The sequence below is a fragment of the Sus scrofa genome, chromosome 1, assembly GCF_000003025.6.
Source record: "Sus scrofa isolate TJ Tabasco breed Duroc chromosome 1, Sscrofa11.1, whole genome shotgun sequence".
Taxonomy (NCBI): domain Eukaryota; kingdom Metazoa; phylum Chordata; class Mammalia; order Artiodactyla; family Suidae; genus Sus; species Sus scrofa.
In genome coordinates this window covers 122,624,250-122,642,412 of record NC_010443.5, presented here as the reverse complement: position 1 = coordinate 122,642,412, position 18,163 = coordinate 122,624,250, and the positions used below count along the sequence as shown (strand labels likewise).

The window sequence follows — 18,163 nt, the reverse complement described above, 5'->3', positions numbered from 1 at the left end:
ACAAATTTCAATGACTTATTATAGGAGATGTATACAAAGAACTCCACCTTCTCTTAGAAAGAATGAGAAAATAGTAATAATCCATGTTAACAATTTTTAAAATTTCTACATCATTTGGTTTTATTTACTTCTCTTAGAAAATGGAGAAATGGTTACAAAGAAAAAAATTCAGTATGTTTTGCCAACTTCATTTCCTTATTCCTTCCTCCCCTCCCCCTGCCAAAAATAAATAAGTAAATAAACAAATTACCTATTGGACTGGTTTTCCTGCACAAACGGATAACAAGTAATCAGGTAGCTGGGAATTGGAGTTGGTTCTACACCAGAAACATTTCCACTATCATTTGGGAGTGCCATAGGGATCATAAACGTATCAGGATTCTTCTTTTGGGGAATAAATGGTTCTACCTCAGCTGACAGCTTGACATTCTTCAAAGAGAAAGTGAAACATTATTAACAAATGAGCAAAAACTAAAATAATATAAAATCACAATTTAACAATAAAAGAATCAGTCTTTACTAATTTTGCCTCTTCTCAGTATTCACAAAACATTTAAAGGAAAGCAATGTCAAATTAAAGTAATTAAATATGATTATACTATTTAGACAAAGCCATCAAACAGGAGGAAATTTATCAAAGGTTACTACATTTCAATGAAGTCATTTCTTACGTAACCAAAGCTGTTAAAATAATCAAGAGTACAAGCAAGTCATACCTCAGAGTCCAAAAATAAAGTTGGTAGTAAAAAAATCTAGCTCTTCAGACAAAACAATGTGTTTTAAACTAATTTTGTTAGGGGAAAAAAATCATTAAACAGAGTTCTAAAGGATAACTACTTTATGTTTGTTGAAACAGTCTAAAAAATAGTCTATTTCTGTCCATTTCAGGAAATTAGATTAGTATGGTTAAATTAAAAGGAAGGAAAATGTCTATGATAAATGGAAAAAAAAAAAAAACAATATAAGGAGGAAAAACTTTTGGCTCACAGTTAAAATGGGAAAAAAATGAGTACTTCAGTTTCCCAGTAGACAAGCTGAATAAACTAAAGTAATCCAAAATATGTAGTCCATGTTAGTTTATTTTCTTATCAATCATATAAATCTACAGAGGCTTAATAGACCATAATAAACAATATCAAGGATGCAAAAGTGGGTGACAAAATGATAAAGAAAAGTAAATAAGAGCCATGAAAATCAGGAAAGGAATTACTCTTAGGAAAGATGCAGCTGTGCTGGGAAGAGGCACCTGGAGAGCTTCTTGGGTACCTGGCACAAGTTCCTTATCCTAACTTAGTTGATACAACGTATTCACCTTAAAATAATCTATTTATCTGTACATAGGTTTTATGAAGTTTTCATGCAGTATTTGTCACATTTAACAACACTTTTTTTTTCTTTTTTTTTTTTTTTTTTTTTTGCTTTAAAGGGCCGCACACGCAGCATACAGAGATTCCCAGGCTATGGGTCGAATCAGAGCTGTAGCCGCCGGCCTAGACCACAGCCACAGCAATGTAGGATCCAAGCCTCTGCGACCTACACCACAGCTCAGATTTTTAACCCACTGAAAGAGGCCAGGAATCAAACCCGCATCCTCATTGTTACTAGTCAGATTCATTTCCCCTGAGCCATGACAGGAAGTCCTAACAACACTTTTAAAATTTAATTATAAAAGAAATAATCCATAAGCACATTCCATAAAAGCAGAATGTTAAGAACTACATAAAACATTACAATCTAAAAAGATATTAAACACTCCTTAATAAAACCGGTAAGTGGAATGCAATCCAGTTTTCAACAACTCAAATCAACTACCTCAAATTAACAGTCCTAACTAGAACTCTTTCACCACTAGAGTGGTATTTATTAGAAGCTCCCATCAAGGTACATTTCTCAGAATAAATTTCAGGCATGTCTCCCACAAAAGTAATCAGTAGCAAACCCAAGAAAATCTAAAGGAAAGGTCTGATAGGCTAAAGAAAGAGCCTTTCTTGAGAAAAACTGTTCTCCAAAAAGAGTCCACTGTAAATATTCAGAAACTACTGTTTTAAAAAAAGAGGGAGGAGCCATGGTTCAGTGGTTAACGAATCGGACTAGGAACCATGAGGTTGAGGGTTTGATCCCTGGCCTCGCTCAGTGGGTTAAGGATCCAGCGTTGCCGTGAGCTGTGGTGTAGATCTCAGACCGGGCTCAGATCCCCCATTGCTGTAGCTGTGGCGTGGGCTGGCGACTACAGCTCCGATTCGACCCCTAGCCTGGGAACCTCCATATGCCATGGGTGTGGCCCTAGAAAACGACAAACAAGCAAACAAACAAACAAACCAAACAAAAAAACAAAAAAAACAAAAACAAGACAGAACAAACAAAAAAAAAGGTGAGGAGAAATTTGAACTATATAGCAATGTTAATTCAATACCCTTCCTCCCCACCTGATTTAACTGTGAGGTCTACTTTTGTACTACTAACCAAATCTGAAGGAGGTAAGGTAATTGCACGCAGAAATATCTGTGAACTGAGGTTGGTTTTTTGAATTTCAACACAAGAGGCAAAAACTTCTTCAAATGTTAATAGTGTAACTCAATGATTTTCATTATGATAGTCATTAGGATTAAAAACTTATTTATATAAGGTATAAAATAGCAATCTTTGCACATATGAGAACTCAACAGTTTTATATATCTGGACTAGAAGACATTAGGATTTTATTTTATATTAAAATTTCAGTTCAATATGAAAAAAAGGAGCAATACTAATATAAAAGGTAATTTAAAAATAACTTTGCCTGACCTGCCCATAAAGGCCATCTTATATATTACTCTTACAACAAAATCAAATTCTTGCTCCACTCAAAAGTTGCAACAAGTTTTTTATACCTAGTCTCATTTGTATTTTAGAAGTTTTATGAATTTACCCAACCCACTATTCACAAAGTATCATGCACAACTTATAACTAATATCTACACATATACACAGCACATACCCTTAAATATTAAAGTCTGTATTGGTTTCCATTCTAAGAGCAATTCTAAATTATCAGCATTCAACAATAAAACACACAAACACTGAAATGATCCTTTGTTTTTAGCAAAAAAGAGAAGCTGCTGTAGTCAACAGCTGCACAAACAGAAGATGTCACTAGCAGGAACAGACTGGCAAACTTTCTCCTATAGTTACAACTCCATATGGTTTTAAAAGCTATTTATTGTGACTTTGAGGCCTTCAATACCGTATATTAAAATGCAGCTTCATTTGTTCTTGGCCTGAAAAGTAATGCTAAGATCCCAGACTATTTTTAAAATTTCACATAATAAAGCCCATATAGACAATATGTTAAGCAACAGATTCTGGCAACATTTCAATTATATTAGTATAGAAATCCAAAGGAAAAAATGTCTTACATAGTTAACAACAAAACATTATTTTAAAAAATCATATAGTAATACTCCTCAGTTTGAATTTTGGTTTAGTCTCTCTACTTTTGCCAAGATCTATCTTTTCGAAATCAGAAATTTTACAACAAATTTTCGTCTTCTTAAAGAAAACATAAATATGGGAGAAATCTAAAACAGAACAAAATCTATTCCTGTTCTATTTGCTTTAGAAAAAAAAACTACACCGTAAAATTATCCTGGAGTTCCTTCCAGGCTCTGGGGTTAACTAACCCGACTAGAATCCATCAGGATGCCGGTTCAATCCCTGGCCTTGCTCAGTGGATCAGGGATCTGGCATTGCCACGAGCTGTGGTGTAGGTTGCATACGTGGCTCAGATCCCTTGTTGCTGTGGCTGTGGTGTCAGCCAGCACTGTAGAACTTCCTGTAACTTCCATATGCCGCAGGGACAGCCCTGAAAAAAAGCAAAAATAAAATAAAATAAAAAAATAAAAAATAAAATTATTTTTATCTTCCACAAAGTATTTCAGAATTTTCCAAATTCATGAAAAATCATAATCTCAAAAAATTGTACTTAGAAAAAAAAAACCTTAAGCTATTTCACATTCATTTAAAAGTTTGCATATATTAAAACAAACATCAATAGAACTTTTTTTGATATGAATAATTTAGAAATCCCAGGAATTTATCAGAACAAGAAACTATAAAAACCTTATTTATTTATTTTTATTTTTTTTAGAGCCGCACACGCGACATACGGAGGTTCCCAGGCTAGGGGTCAAGTTGGAGCTACAACTGCTGGTCTATGCCACAGCCACAGCAATACAGGATTCGAGCCATGTCTGCAACCTACAGCATAGCTCATAGCAACATCAGATCCTTAGCCCACTAGGTGAGGCCAGTGATCGAACCCGCAACCTCATGGTTCTAGTCAGATTCTTTTCTGCTGTGCCATGACAGAAACTCCTAAAAACCTTATTTAAAACTTTATTAAACAAATGCATTCTGATCTGTGAGAGCCTATATTTCAACTGAGCTCATGTTCTAAAGAGCATCACACTAGTCTGGTATAGGGAAAATAGGTAAATATTACTACGAGCACACATCAACAGAAAATGCATAATAAACTCCCCCAACATGGAACCTCTGTAAGACTGAATATAGTTTTCCCAGATTAAGCAGTAGAAAAATGACACCCACTTAAAATAAAAACTGAAGTAGAACATAATAAGGCATGCTCCCACAGTGAAATGTCAGTATGTACTATACACCTACAGAAAAAAATATGACCATGGAAACCCTCCACATTCTTGTTAAGGTAAAAAAATGAAATATCAAATATTAAGATGTTTTGCATATCACAGCCAAAAATAAATATCCTCTGAAGGAAAAAATGCTTAGGAGATACCTGCTGGTTTTATTTTCTGCTTATAATGGCTTATACTCAAAGTAAACCACTTGCCAAAACAAAATGCAGTAGTTGTACATTTTGCAAGACTTTAGAAAATATTGAAGAAAAAAATCATTTATTTTAGACTCTACTTGCTTTCCTATCTATACATTTTCCTTCTTTTCTTAAAACAGACCACATTTAATCCTGTTAATATCTGACTGTACTTTTCTAAAAAAAAAAACTTTCTAAATTTAATACTAGTTTTTGGATTATGTAACTTATTAATTTCTGTTTTTACATTACTTTCTCTCTTGGTTTGAGGGTTTTTCCCCCTTCTTGCCTAAGACGCTTAATTTTTAATTTCCTTTCAAAATGATAAACAATTAAAGTATTTGACTATCCATTTGCCTCAGAGTATAGCTTCAGCCACATCCCATATATCTGCATATGTAGCATTTTATTACTTTTTCAATTTCAATTTCACTAAAATTCTACTTTTTATTTCCTCTTTGATTTAAAAGCTTAGGGATAAATGCCTATTTAAATTTACAAATGGTATTTTCACTAAATGAGTACTATTTACTTTTTTTATTATGAAAGTATTGCTTTTAAAATCTGTAAAAGAAAGATCATTTACTTAGATCTATAAAGTCTAACTATAAGTATTAGTGAATAATAAACATTATAGCATAACTTATTTAAAAAATATTTATTTTGCAATGCTGATATTATTGGAAGTTCAGAAGTTATTTAAAAGAAAAAATTATAAGGTGGATAATTTTGTATTCTTATTGGTAAACAGTACTTTGCATGAAATCATATGCATTTATTACACATATACTTTTCTAGGAATTAAAGACATTAGTAATAGACAATTTCATAAATTTTATAAGAACCTAATATTAATGTACTAAAAATTAAGCCAATGTTTAAATTATTTGATAATACAAAAGAGACTGTAAACCTCAAGTGTTGTCACTTCTAAAACCATTGTTTATTTTTAAAAATCTCAAAACACTGTCCTAAATTTCCTAAAAACAGAAACAATAGGCCTTTATAAACAAAGTGAACTCCATGATTTATTCTTCACATCCCCTTACACCAACTTTTTTTCCCTTAGGATGGAAAAAAAATGCACTATACCAAGTAATATCTCTTCTTAGAACTAATTCTGGCAATTAAAATGAAGCTATTTGTTCTGATTTTATACAGTCTGCTAAAAGAGAATACTCCCGGGATTCTCTTCTGGTTATAATATTCTTTCAAATAGTCATTATTGCAATTAAAATGATTATCAAGCATGTATCCCTCATAACTTTTTATAATTTTGATCAACATACAATGTATCCATTTATACAAAGATTTCATACATTTTTTAAAAAGAGGTAATTCAAGAACAGCAACATGAATGCCTTCAGGCAAAACATGCTTAGATCTTTTTAAAGTTAAACTTGTGCAATACTCCAAGGATTTCACTTAAGATAAAATGCACAAAGTCTGTATTAAGTACTATTTTTTAAAAATCAAACTTCCATGAATTGCTAACCACTACAATAGCACAATAAGTAAGTTTTAATGCTGCAGACATCCCCAGAAATTCTGAATATAAACCAACACTAGTTTAAAAGAAAAAACAAATGTTTTGTAAGAAAAATGGAAATCCAGTGCACTTTTTTTATTAATGATTTTTATTTTTTCCATTATAGTTGGTTTACAGTGTTCTGTCAATTTTCAGTGCATGTTTTTTTATGACTTCTACCTATTAAATTCATTTCACTACAAAAAATATAAAAGCATATTCCAAATTACCTGGAAAAGCGCTAATATAAAATGGAGACTCCTTCCAGATCATCTCTGGACCCCTGAATTAACAGCCTACAGCAAGAATTAGGCAAAGCAGCATCACTCAGCTGCCTGTTAGTATATATGGAAGGAAATTGGATTGATTCAAATTATTCTCTCATTTAGGGTTAGATTAGGGAAGAGGCAGGAGGTATTGGACAAAAAAGAAAAAATCTTCAAAGGAAAATCGACACAAGAATTTTTTTCTGAACCTTAAATTTCTATAAGATTTTAATAAGTTGTGGACTTCGGAAAGATAGAGGATGAAAGAAGAGGCTCTAAATAATTTGCTCACAACACTTGATGTTAAGGTAACCACACACAAATAGCTATGCTAAAGTTTATCATATAAACAGTTAATTACATTTCCTCTGGGATGAAAGGAATCATAAGTATACATATGGTAGCATTATTAGTTACAGTTCTGTCATCATGGTGAAGGACCAAAATGTTTAACCCTTTCATTACTGACACGCATAGAAGAAAATCATTCAAGAAAATTTCCCATTCACTTATCAGACTTTGAAATCTCAGGCGTTCTTGATAGATACTTTAAAAAGCTGTCTTTCATTAAATTGGATATGGGTTGTATATAGAATACTCTGGGTCACAGGAAAAACTGTATATATTTGCCAAGGGGGCCCAGTCAATTTTGTTCTGGTAAATACAGTAGTGTTTCATAAGACTCATTTGTGTTTCCAGGGTCATATTCACATAAAGCTTTCTTTAAATAAAGTTTTTGTTTAAAAACAACAACAACAACAACAAATATACACAACCAGGAAGCTGCCCTTTGCCTGCTAAAAGAGCAGTATTTCAAAATCAAAACTGGCTCTGACTAGCTACATTTATACAGATACAGAAGTTGGGAAATCTTGTTTCATTATTCAGGTGTTAATTATCCATTTGCAAAGTAATTAGGCAAATCAATAGCCTTTTTTCCTCATCTTTTTTGCCTAGTTCGTCACAAGGCCTTCTTTCACTGAAAAGGGGAATGGATAGTAGGTAAACTTCGACTTCATCAAATTGTTTCAAACAGGTCTCAAGAGTGGAAAATACTGAAACTTTTGGAGGGGCAGAAAACAATTATTTTAGATTATTTTTGACACAGCCTTCCAGCACCTGCTAGTTTGGATAATCAGGAATTTGATGTAATGAAAAACACTAATGGGACTAATGCGGGAATATGAAAACGGGCTCGGAAATGAATTCGTGCTGGGGGTCCTACACCTTTAAAATATAAAATCTGTTTTTTAAAAAACTAACTTCTGCAAAATACCTGGCTAAAGGGCAAAGAGAAACCGTAGTATTTCATATCTAAAAGGAAAAACCTCCCTAATACCATTGCAAAAACCATGCCTCGCTCAAGGGAACATAAATCTTAAAAAGCCTGTAACCCCCCTTCATCTGTAGTTATCACACATTCTCTGACAGTTTTCCTGAGAAGCCTTCAAAAACCTTTCCACCTTGAAAATACATTCCAGAACTGAAGGGAATGGAGTTTGGCGGGGGAGGGGGGGGTGTATTTCGTTGGAAGTTACAAACCCTCCTCTTCGGAGACCACGGACTACTTGGAAGTCTTCTGGCCCCTTTTACCAGGCCAAAGAGGAGGGGCAAGAGCGAGTCCCCAGCCCGGGGGGCAGGGGGTATCTGAAATGAAAAAGCCCCCAAGCTTGAGAGAGCCTCTGGAACAATGCAAGAGAGGAGGGCGCCGACAGGATCCGGGGTAAGGAGGTCTGCACCAGCAGTAACCCGAGGGCTCCTGTCGTCCTGGGCCGCGCTCGGAGCCCAGGGCCCGCCCCGGAGTTAGCAACAACCCCCAGACCCCGGCCCGGCCCGGGCGGCCCAAGCCTGCCTACCTGGTCTGCGGGGGCTCGGTCCATGGCGCCTACAGCCGGAACGGGCCCACGTTAGTCGGTGTGGAAAGCGCCTGGGGCCGCTTTCTCCATGGCCCTCCGCTCGAGTCCAGACCGGGCTCCGGACCTCCGCCCCTATCTAGCTGGCCCCGACGCAGAGTCCGGCTACGCCACTGGCCGGGGAGGTGGCTCTAGCTCCAGAAGAAGGAGGAGGCAGCCTCAACCTCTGGGAGGGATCATCTGGAACGGAAGCCGAGGAGGGTCCAAATGGGCGAGAGGCGTAGTCGGAAATGGAGGTACGCAAAATGGAAGGAGGGGGTGGGGCCGAAGGGGGCAGTGGGCGGAGTGACCGCACGCGGCCTGAGCAGGCGCTAACCTAACACGAGCTGGCCAATCTGGAGGCTGGATATTCCCAGCAGCAGGTGTTCCCAACAGCTCTGTGCTTTGCCTGGACTAAATTTCCCCTCAACTGCCCCTCCGTACCGTTTGGGTTTTTTTTCTTTAATATATTCAATTTTTTTCATTTTATAGTTTTATTGACATATATTTGATTTATAGTGTGATAATTTCTGCTGTCCAACAAAGTGATTCATTTGTATATACCCACATATCCATTCTTTCTCAGATTCTTTTCCCATATAGGCTATCAAAGAATATTGAATAGTGGATTATTAAACTAGAGGAATGTGGGGCCACTTGGGACCCAGGACACTCAGGTTCCAGTCTTCAGGGACCATCCTTATCTCAAATTGCCTCTTAGTGATTTTGGAAGAATTTTTAGATGCCCACTGTACATATGATCCTTCCTTATGTTATCCAGTTACAGGGAGTCTTGACTGTAGAAGAAAATACCACAGATTGACCACCAGTGAGAAACCAAGTCAAGAGGCTACATAAATACTGAATAAATAATTCATAGTCCAAGGTCCAGGTCCACCTTTAGGCAGATCTTCTCTATCTCTATCCCTAATTTTACCAAGCCTGTATCCCACCACCCACAGGTAACACACCAACTCTGGTATGTTACTTTTTTCGTTGTACTTGACTGTTGATTTTATCTCTAGTTCAATAGTTCCTTGAAGAAAGAGACTGCCATGAAATTGGACACTTGGTAAGAGGGCAGATTGCCTCTGGGCATCTCCTCAGAGGCACCCTCTACACATACTTTTCTCCCTAAGAGTTCTTACTTGCTGGTCATTTCCAGAGTAAGGAAGAAAAATAAAAAGTTATATAAGCAAAATTACACTAAGTGAAGAAAGAGAGTAGAGGCTACTATTTGATGGCCTGGAGTGGAGACTTACAACTGGAAGACAATTTTAAGAAGTTTGCATTGTTATGCTTCAGGAGACATCAGTAAAGACTTGCATTGCCTTTTCAGTTAGTCTGGCTTGTTAGTCTGGTTTTATTTGAATAGGACTCCAAGAAGAGGTGGTCTGTGGAGCATCTAACTGTAGTTGATACTATATTTTGACCTGGTGAAAGGAGCTAACTTGGATCACTAAGACTTATATCAAGGCCGGCAGCAGAAAACATTTCTAAGGAGAAACATTTATATTTGTGTGTAGAGATTTTCCATTTATTTAATTTTAGTACCTCTTCTAAGTGTATATGCATGTGGGTACATATAGAGGTTTATGTGTTTAAATTGCACATATATGTATGAATGTTATATACATGAGCAATTCATGTAATGTTAGGTCCCTAGTGTCTATCACTGAATGCTGAATGAATTTAGGTTTGCTCAGAGAAAGTAAGCTATTTATAAAATGCAGTTACGTAAACTAACAGATGATCATCCTCCTTCACAAGTGAAAGATAAAAAGAACTCTGAATTTTGAGAATGTGCCCCTACTGTCCATAAGATACCCCTATTTGAGTAAAAAGATAATAATAATTCAGTAATAATACAGTCATAAAAATACAGTAATACTTTGGTCTTCTTCCTTTAAGAAATTCTCTGAGGAAATTGATATGTAGGATCTCTAAGGATTTTTCCACTTTGTAGGATTTTTATGACTATGAAATAGTTTTTGCTGAGAATTTCCTATGTACAAGACATTTAAAATTTAAGAACAGAATAATAAGAAATTATAACAACAAAAATGTCACAATTCTCTTCTTATTTAACACAATCTAGCAATAGTTATTACAATAAAAATTTAAAACTACAAAGAGTAGTTCTCTCGTGGTGCATCAGGTTAAGGATCCGGCTTTGTCACTGCAGCGGCTTGGGTTACTGTTGTGGTACAGGTTTGATCCCTGGCCCGGGAACTTACATGTGCCATGGGTGTGGAAAACACACACACACACACACACACAGAAAAAACCATGAAGTTAAAAAAGACATTTTAAAAACATTATATTTTAGACCGGAATCACAGCACTCCAACCCGATGTTCCTTGTTGTGGTCGAAAACCGGATGACTCCAAGATGCTTATCACTCTTCCCTCATGGACTCCAACATCAAACTCACTGGAAATGTGGCACTGCTGCCTATCAGGAGTCAGTTCAAAGGACCTGCCCCTACAGAGACAAAAGATACAGATATTGTGGATGAAGCTATTACTTCAAGGCCAAGGTCTTCTTCAAAAACTCTGAAATTAAGAATGAAGCTCATAGGGGAGTTCCCGTCGTGGCGCAGTGGTTAACGAATCTGACTGGGAACCATGAGGTTGCGGGTTCGGTCCCTGCCTTTGCTCAGTGGGTTAACGATCCGGCGTTGCCGTGAGCTGTGGTGTAGGTTGGAGACGCGGCTCGGATCCCGCGTTGCTGTGGCTCTGGCGTAGGCCGGTGGCTACAGCTCCGATTAGACCCCTAGCCTGGGAACCTCCATATGCCGTGGGAGCAGCCCAAGAAATAGCAACAACAACGACAAAAAAAAAAAAAAAAAGAATGAAGCTCATAGGACCTTGATATATATAACTCTACATTTCTGATTGTCTAAAAAAAAAACTCCACAAGTGTAATTCTAAAAGCAAAGGTGAGAAATAATTGTATACATTGGGGACCACTAATTTTCCCATTCCTGGAGAGCTTGGTTTTCCACTTAATGAAATTTATGCCAAACCTGCAAACAAACAGGAAGATGAATTGATGAGGGCCTAGTTACAACAGCTGAGGCAAGAGACTCGACTGAGACTTTGTGAGAAAGTTTTTGACCCTCAGAATGAGAAACCCAGCAAGTGGTGGACTTGCTTTATGAAGAGACAATTCATGAACAAGTCTTTGAGGACTTAGACAGTAAAGGGTGCCTTGGGCAAACACTGTCTCTACAGCCATGGACAGCATTCTTCAGCAAGATATCACAGTTCTTTGCCTTTATTTCATAATGTTTTATTCAGAAGAGAGAAGAGAGCATGTCTTTACTTGTAGAGCTCTTTATCAAGAATTTAGGGCAGGGGGCTGGGGAAGAATGGTTTGTTGACAAATGATTTGAAATTTTCTGCCGTATCAAGCTGGTGCTTAATAACCAATAACAGAAATTTCTGGAGTTCCCCTCTTAGCGCAGTGGAAATGAATCCAACTAGGAACCATGAGGTTGCGGGTTCGATCCTTGGCTTCACTCAGTGGGTTAAGGATCTAGCATTGCCATGAGCTGTGGTGTAGGTTGCAGATGTGGCTCAGATCTGGTATTGCTGTGGCTGTGGTGTAGATCGGCAGCTATAGCTCAGATTTGACCCCTAGCCTGGGAACCTCCATATGCTGCAGGTGCAGCCCTAAAAAGACAAAAAGACCAAAAGAAAAAAGAAGAAAGAGAAATTTCTAACACTTCAAAAAATAAAATAAAAACACTACATTTAACAGATGATATGGTTGAATTTTAATTAATTCTTTCATTCCCAGCAACAATATTTAATGTGCCAGGTGCCATGCTAAGTAGTGGAGGTATAACAGTTAATAAGATACTGAGGGCAGAGACTATGTTTTCTGGGCAAGACATACATAGAACAAGTAAATAGAGGTGAGCTGAGGGTCATGAAAAAGGAAACTCAATAGATTCTACCATAGTGTGGGATGGAAGGTGAGAGAAATCATATCTAAGTAAACATCATCTAAGAAAATACCTGAAGGGTGAGTAGGGATAAGTGAGGGGAAAGAAGTATAAAAGCTGTTCCAAGGAAAGGAAATGACATGTGTGAGGATTCTGAGGTAACAGAGAGAGTTCAGCATTAGTACTTAAACAAGTTCACTACTTGAAATGAGAGTTCTGGAGGAGAGGAATCATCCAATAGAGCAAGATCTTTGAGAAGGTTAGAAAGGATAGGATACAAAAGCCAGGGGAAGAAATTGACCTCAAATGGGAGTAGGGATATGTTGTTTAAAATGACAAAAGGAAAGGAAGAAAGAATAGATATGGCTACATTTATAAGTTGACGAAATGCCTGCCAAATGGCTTCTATTTTCTCAGTAAAGTGGGTCAAGATTATTTGCAACAATGGAGGGAGGTAGAGTTGTGATGACCAGGCACTTGTCAAAACTCAGCAAATGTTTTAGAGACCTGTGCATGTCATTATATGTAAATTTTACATCAAAAGAAAAAATTATAAATAAATATTGAGCTCTAGTTTTAACAAACGCATGTACCTCTGTAACCCAAATCTCTTTCAAGATACAGAATGTTGCCATACATCCTATGGGTTTTTAAAACTTCTCAGCTTTCCTAGCCACAGCAATCAGACAAGAAAAAAGAAATAAAAGGCATTGAAGTTAGACGGGAAGAAGAAAAACTGTGACTATTTACATATGACATGATATATTTAAAAAACCCCTAAAGTCTCCACTAAAAAAAAAAAAAAAAAAAAAAAAAACTGTTAGAAGTAATAAATGATTTAGTAAAGTTGCAGGATACAAGATTAATATTCAGAAATCTTTTGCTTTTCTATATATCACTAGTAAACTATCAGAAATTAAGGAAATAATCCCATTTACAATCACGCCAAAAAGAATAAAATACCTAGGAATAAATTTAATGAAGGAGGTGAAAGACCTATTCTCCAGAAACTATAAAGCATTAATGAAGGAATTTGAAAATGATACAAAGGAATGGTAAGATATCCTGTGTTTTTGGACTGGAAGAATTATATTGTTAAAATGTCCATACTGGAGTTCCCTTTGTGGCTCAGTAGTCAATGAACCCAACTAAAATCCATGAGGATGCAGGTTCCATACCTGGCCTTGCTCAATGGGTTAAGGATCCAGCATTGCCGTGTGCTGTGGTGTAGGTCACAGACGCAACTCGAATCCCACATTGCTATGGGTGTTGTGTAGGCCGGCTGTAGCTCCAATTTGGCCCCTAGCCTGGGAATTTCCACATGCTGTGGGTATGGTCCTTAAAAAGCAAAAAAAGAAAAGAAAAGGGTCCATACTACTCAAAGCAATCTACAGATTTAATCCCTACCAAAATACCCTTGACTTGTTTCACATAACTAAAATAAATACTTCTGAAATTTATATGGAGGAATTCCTGTCGTGACTCAGCAGAAAAAAATCTGGTTAGCATCAATGAGGCTGCAGGTTCGATCCCTGGCCTTGCTCAGTGAGTTAAGGATCTGGCATTGCCATGAGCTGTGGTGTAGGTAGCAGATGTGGCTTGGATCTGGTGTTGCTGTGCCTGTGGCATAGGCCAGAGGCTATAGCTCCAATATGACCCCTAGCCTGGGAATGAACATATGCCATGGGTGCGGCCTTAAAAAGACAAAAAACATAAATTAATTAATAAAATAAAATAAATTTATATGGAAACCCAAAAGACTCTGAATTGCAAAAGCAATTCTAAGATTAAAGACCAAACCTGGAGATGTCATGCTCCCTGACTTCAGACTATACTACAAAGGTATATTGGTCAAAACAGCTTGGTACAGCATAGACACATACGTATAGATCGATGGAACAGAAGACAGAGCCAAGAAATAAACCCATGCACCTATGTCAACTAATATATGACAAATGAGGCAAGAATATACAATAAAGACAGTCTATTCAATAAGTGGTGCTGGGAAAACTGGACAACTACATGTGAAAGAATGAAATCAGAACAAAAAATAAATAAATCCCAAATGGATTAAAGACCTAAATGTAAGACCTGAAACCATAAAACTCCTGGTAGAGAACGTAGGCAGAACACTCTTTTATATAAATCATAGAATTTTTTTTTTGCATCTGTCTAAGGTAAAAGAAATAAAAGCCAAAACAAACAGATGGGGAGTTCCCACTGTAGCTCAGCGGAAATGAGCCGAGCCCGACTAATATCCACGAGGATGTGGGTTTGATCCCTGGCCTCACTCAGTGGGTTAAAGATCTGACATTGCCATGAGCTGCGGTGTAGGTCTCAGACATGGCTTGGATCCAGTATTGCTGTGGCTATGATGTAGGCCGGCAGCTGTAGTTTTGACTTAACCCCTTAGCCTGGGAACTTCCATATGCCACGGGTATGGCCCTAAAAAGCAAAACAAACAAACCAACAAACAGATGGGACCTAATTAAATTCACAGGCTTTTGCACAGTAAAGGATGCCATCAATAAAATGAAAAAAAAAATCTACTGAATAAGAGAAAATATTTGCAAATTATATGATCAATAACCAGAAACAAATCCGACTAGGAACCATGAGGATGCGGGTTCGATCCCTGGCCTCACTCAGTGGGTTAAGGATCTGGGGTTGCCGTGAGCTGTGGTGTAGATCGCAGGCTTGGCTCGAATCCTATGTTGCTGCAGCTGCGGCATAGGCCGGCTGCTGTAGCTCCGATTTGACCCCTAGCCTGGGAACCTACATATGCCGCAGTTTCGGCCCTAAAAACAAACAAAAAATGGGCAGAAGAACCTGAATAGACATTTTTTCCAGAGAAGACATACAGACGGCCAAGAGGCACATAAAAAGATGCTCAGCATCACCATTTATTAGAGAAATGTAAATCAAAACCATGGTGAGATATCACCTCCACTGTGAGAATAGCTATCATCAAAAAGTCTACAAATCACAACATTTTAAAATAATTATATCTCATTAAATGTTTTTGTTTTTGTTTTTTGGCTGTGCCCAAGGCATCTGGAAGTTCCCAGGCCAGGGATGGATCCTTTGCCACAGCAGTGGCCAAAGCCACAACAGTGATAATGTCAGAGCCTTAACCACTGGGGTCTTGAGAATCCCAGGGAACTTGAGAAATAGTCTTGTCTTATTACTTATATGTGAAATCTGAAAAAAAGGCAAATGAATGTATATAACTAAACAGAAATAGAGTCACAGATATAGATAACAAAGTAGTGGTTACCAGTGGGGAAAGTGATGGGGAAGGGGGCAAGTTGGGGGTATGGAACTAAGAAACACAAACTATTAGGTACAAAATAGATAAACAATAAGGATGTATTGTACAGCACAAGGAAATAGAGCCATTATTTTGTAATATTTAATAGAATATAATCTGCAAAAATACTGAATCACTATGTTGTATGTCTGAAGTTAATATACTATTATAAATCAACCATCTTTTAATTTAAAAAATTAAATAAATAAAATTCTCTACCTTATATCAAATGTTTGTCTTATTCACTGTTGTATCCTCACTACATAAAACCAATGCCTGGTATATAGCAGGTACTCAATAAATATTTGTTAAATGAGTGAACATGTGCTATAGTATTATATCAGGATTCTTTCATCCAGGGTTGGGTTTCATTAGGTATGTGCATTTTATTGAATGAGCAAGATTCAGTAGGGTGTGAGTACAAAATTCTTTAATATTTTTGCTTCACTGTCCTAAATCCTCTGAGGGCCTGGATGAAATCTCATGAAGGTCACACACACTTCATTCCAAGTTAAAGCTTTTCCTTCTCCCAAGCTCGGTGCTGCTTCAGGCTAAAACCTGCAGTGGGAAAGTGGCACAGGCAACTTTTGTTTTCTGTCTTTACATCTCGGCCTCTCCCTCCTTAACTACTCACCAGTGAAGCTTTTATATTCCTCTAGGGTAGGTTGTGAAGGGGAAAGTGGCAGAACTTCTCAGATGTCTCAGATATAGGCTGTGCATGAAGTCACTTCTGGGCAATCACTGATTATCCTAGCCCTCGGTCCTTGGGTTTCTGAGGTTTCAATCCTCTGCTGGGTACCTTGGGTGCTCAGCCATGCAGCCTTCTTGTTGGACTCACTTTTTTTTTTTTTTTAATTTTTTTTAATTTTTGTCTTTTTGCTATTTCTTGGGCCGCTCCCGCGGCATATGGAGGTTCCCAGGCTAGGGGTCTAATCGGAGCTGTAGCCACCGGCCTACGCCAGAGCCACAGCAACGCGGGATCCGAGCCGCGTCTGCAACCTACACCACAGCTCACGGCATCGCCGGATCGTTAACCCAATGAGCAAGGCCAGGGACCGAACCCGCAACCTCATGGTTCCTAGTCAGATTCGTTAACCACTGCGCCACAACGGGAACTCCTGGAGTCACTTTTAAAATGGCTTCTACCACCATCCCTGGGAACGTTTTACTACACTTGAGTTATCACATTTATATCCATCCATCCAGCCAGCCCTCCTTCTATCATTCCATTAATCTATCTTATTTTTGGTGCCTAACAAAGTAAATTCCCAACATAAGTATACTTTCCCCTGGGAAAAGCTCCTGCAGCCATAGCTGGTGGAAGTGTAGCTCTCTTGCAGCATTCCCTATCTCTCTCTAATCTGCCGTCGGTTTTCTCAGGAAAGTATCAGATTCCAGGTCCCTGTATTCCTCTAGATTCCAGGGGACATGTATCAAGTTCTCCAAGTATTTTCCTGAAAGCTCCTCTCACATAGCTGGAGATAAGGAGGAGCAACTCTTCTTTTCTCCCGTGGGAGGTGTGGGTAGGTATCAGGTACCTCCAGAGCAATGCACTTCAGTAGTCAACAGTTGCCCGCTCATCCCTCCTCGATGGGCTGGAGATGAGTGATGAATAATACTGAGCCACGGTTTCTTGGCCTATCTTATAGAGTAGACTAACATCTGGCTTTAGATGTAGGGGTATTTGGCACCTATCTATTGTCCTTTGGTATTCCATCAAAACAGCATCCTTAATGAACGTCGCGTTCATTACATGTTCATTTACTTAACAAATCTTTTTTTTTTGGCCGCATCCAAAGCATATGGTAGTTCCCAGGCCAGGGACTGAACCTGAGCTGCATCTATAACTTACACCCCAGCTGCAGCAACGCAGGATCCTTAACCCACTGCGCTATACTGGAGATCCTACCAGCAAAACCACAGGGATGGACTGGATCGTTAACCCACTTCACCACATCAGCAACTCTTTAACAAAAAATTTTGAGCACCTGCTCTGGGCGTGCCAGGCCCTGGGCTAGGTAGTAAGTATACAACAGTGAACCAAAGTTCCTGTTCTCCTGGAATTTACCATTTTGTCTGAATGACAGAAAATAAGCATATGAAAAAGAGAAGATAATTTCATGTAGAGATGGCTATGAGGAAATAAAGCATGCTAATGTGATTAATGCCAGTGAAGGGGGAGGTGGCCTACTTTTATAGACTGACCTCTGAGGAGGTAATATCTGACCTGAGTTGAAGAATACAAAAGGTAGGGGGAAAGAAAAGGAAGGCCCCAGGAGGAAAAAATTTTGTCCTTGGAGGATGAGAAAGGAGGAGACAGATGTGCATAGGAAAGGGGCAGTTGGGAGAGGGGGAAGGAAGAGTAGCGTAAACAATGGATGAA

At 38.0% G+C, this 18,163-nt stretch overlaps 1 protein-coding gene across 4 annotated transcripts in view; it reads right to left on the bottom strand.

The window, feature by feature from the left end:
* The window catches only part of SECISBP2L (SECIS binding protein 2 like), a 54,984-nt gene extending 46,199 nt beyond the window's left edge, over window positions 1-8,785 (bottom strand). For 2 of the 4 annotated variants that reach the window (XM_005659631.3, XM_005659630.3), the window contains exons 1-2: window positions 8,482-8,780; window positions 251-429 (exon numbers count right to left, since the gene is read on the bottom strand). In XM_005659631.3, coding sequence (XP_005659688.1) covers window positions 251-429; window positions 8,482-8,505 — 203 coding nt within the window. In that variant the 5' untranslated portion in view covers window positions 8,506-8,780. Of the gene's footprint in view, window positions 1-250; window positions 430-3,659; window positions 3,837-8,481 lie in introns of those variants that run through there. The other 2 variants (NM_001206341.1, XM_021099210.1) reach the window with 2 other exon arrangements.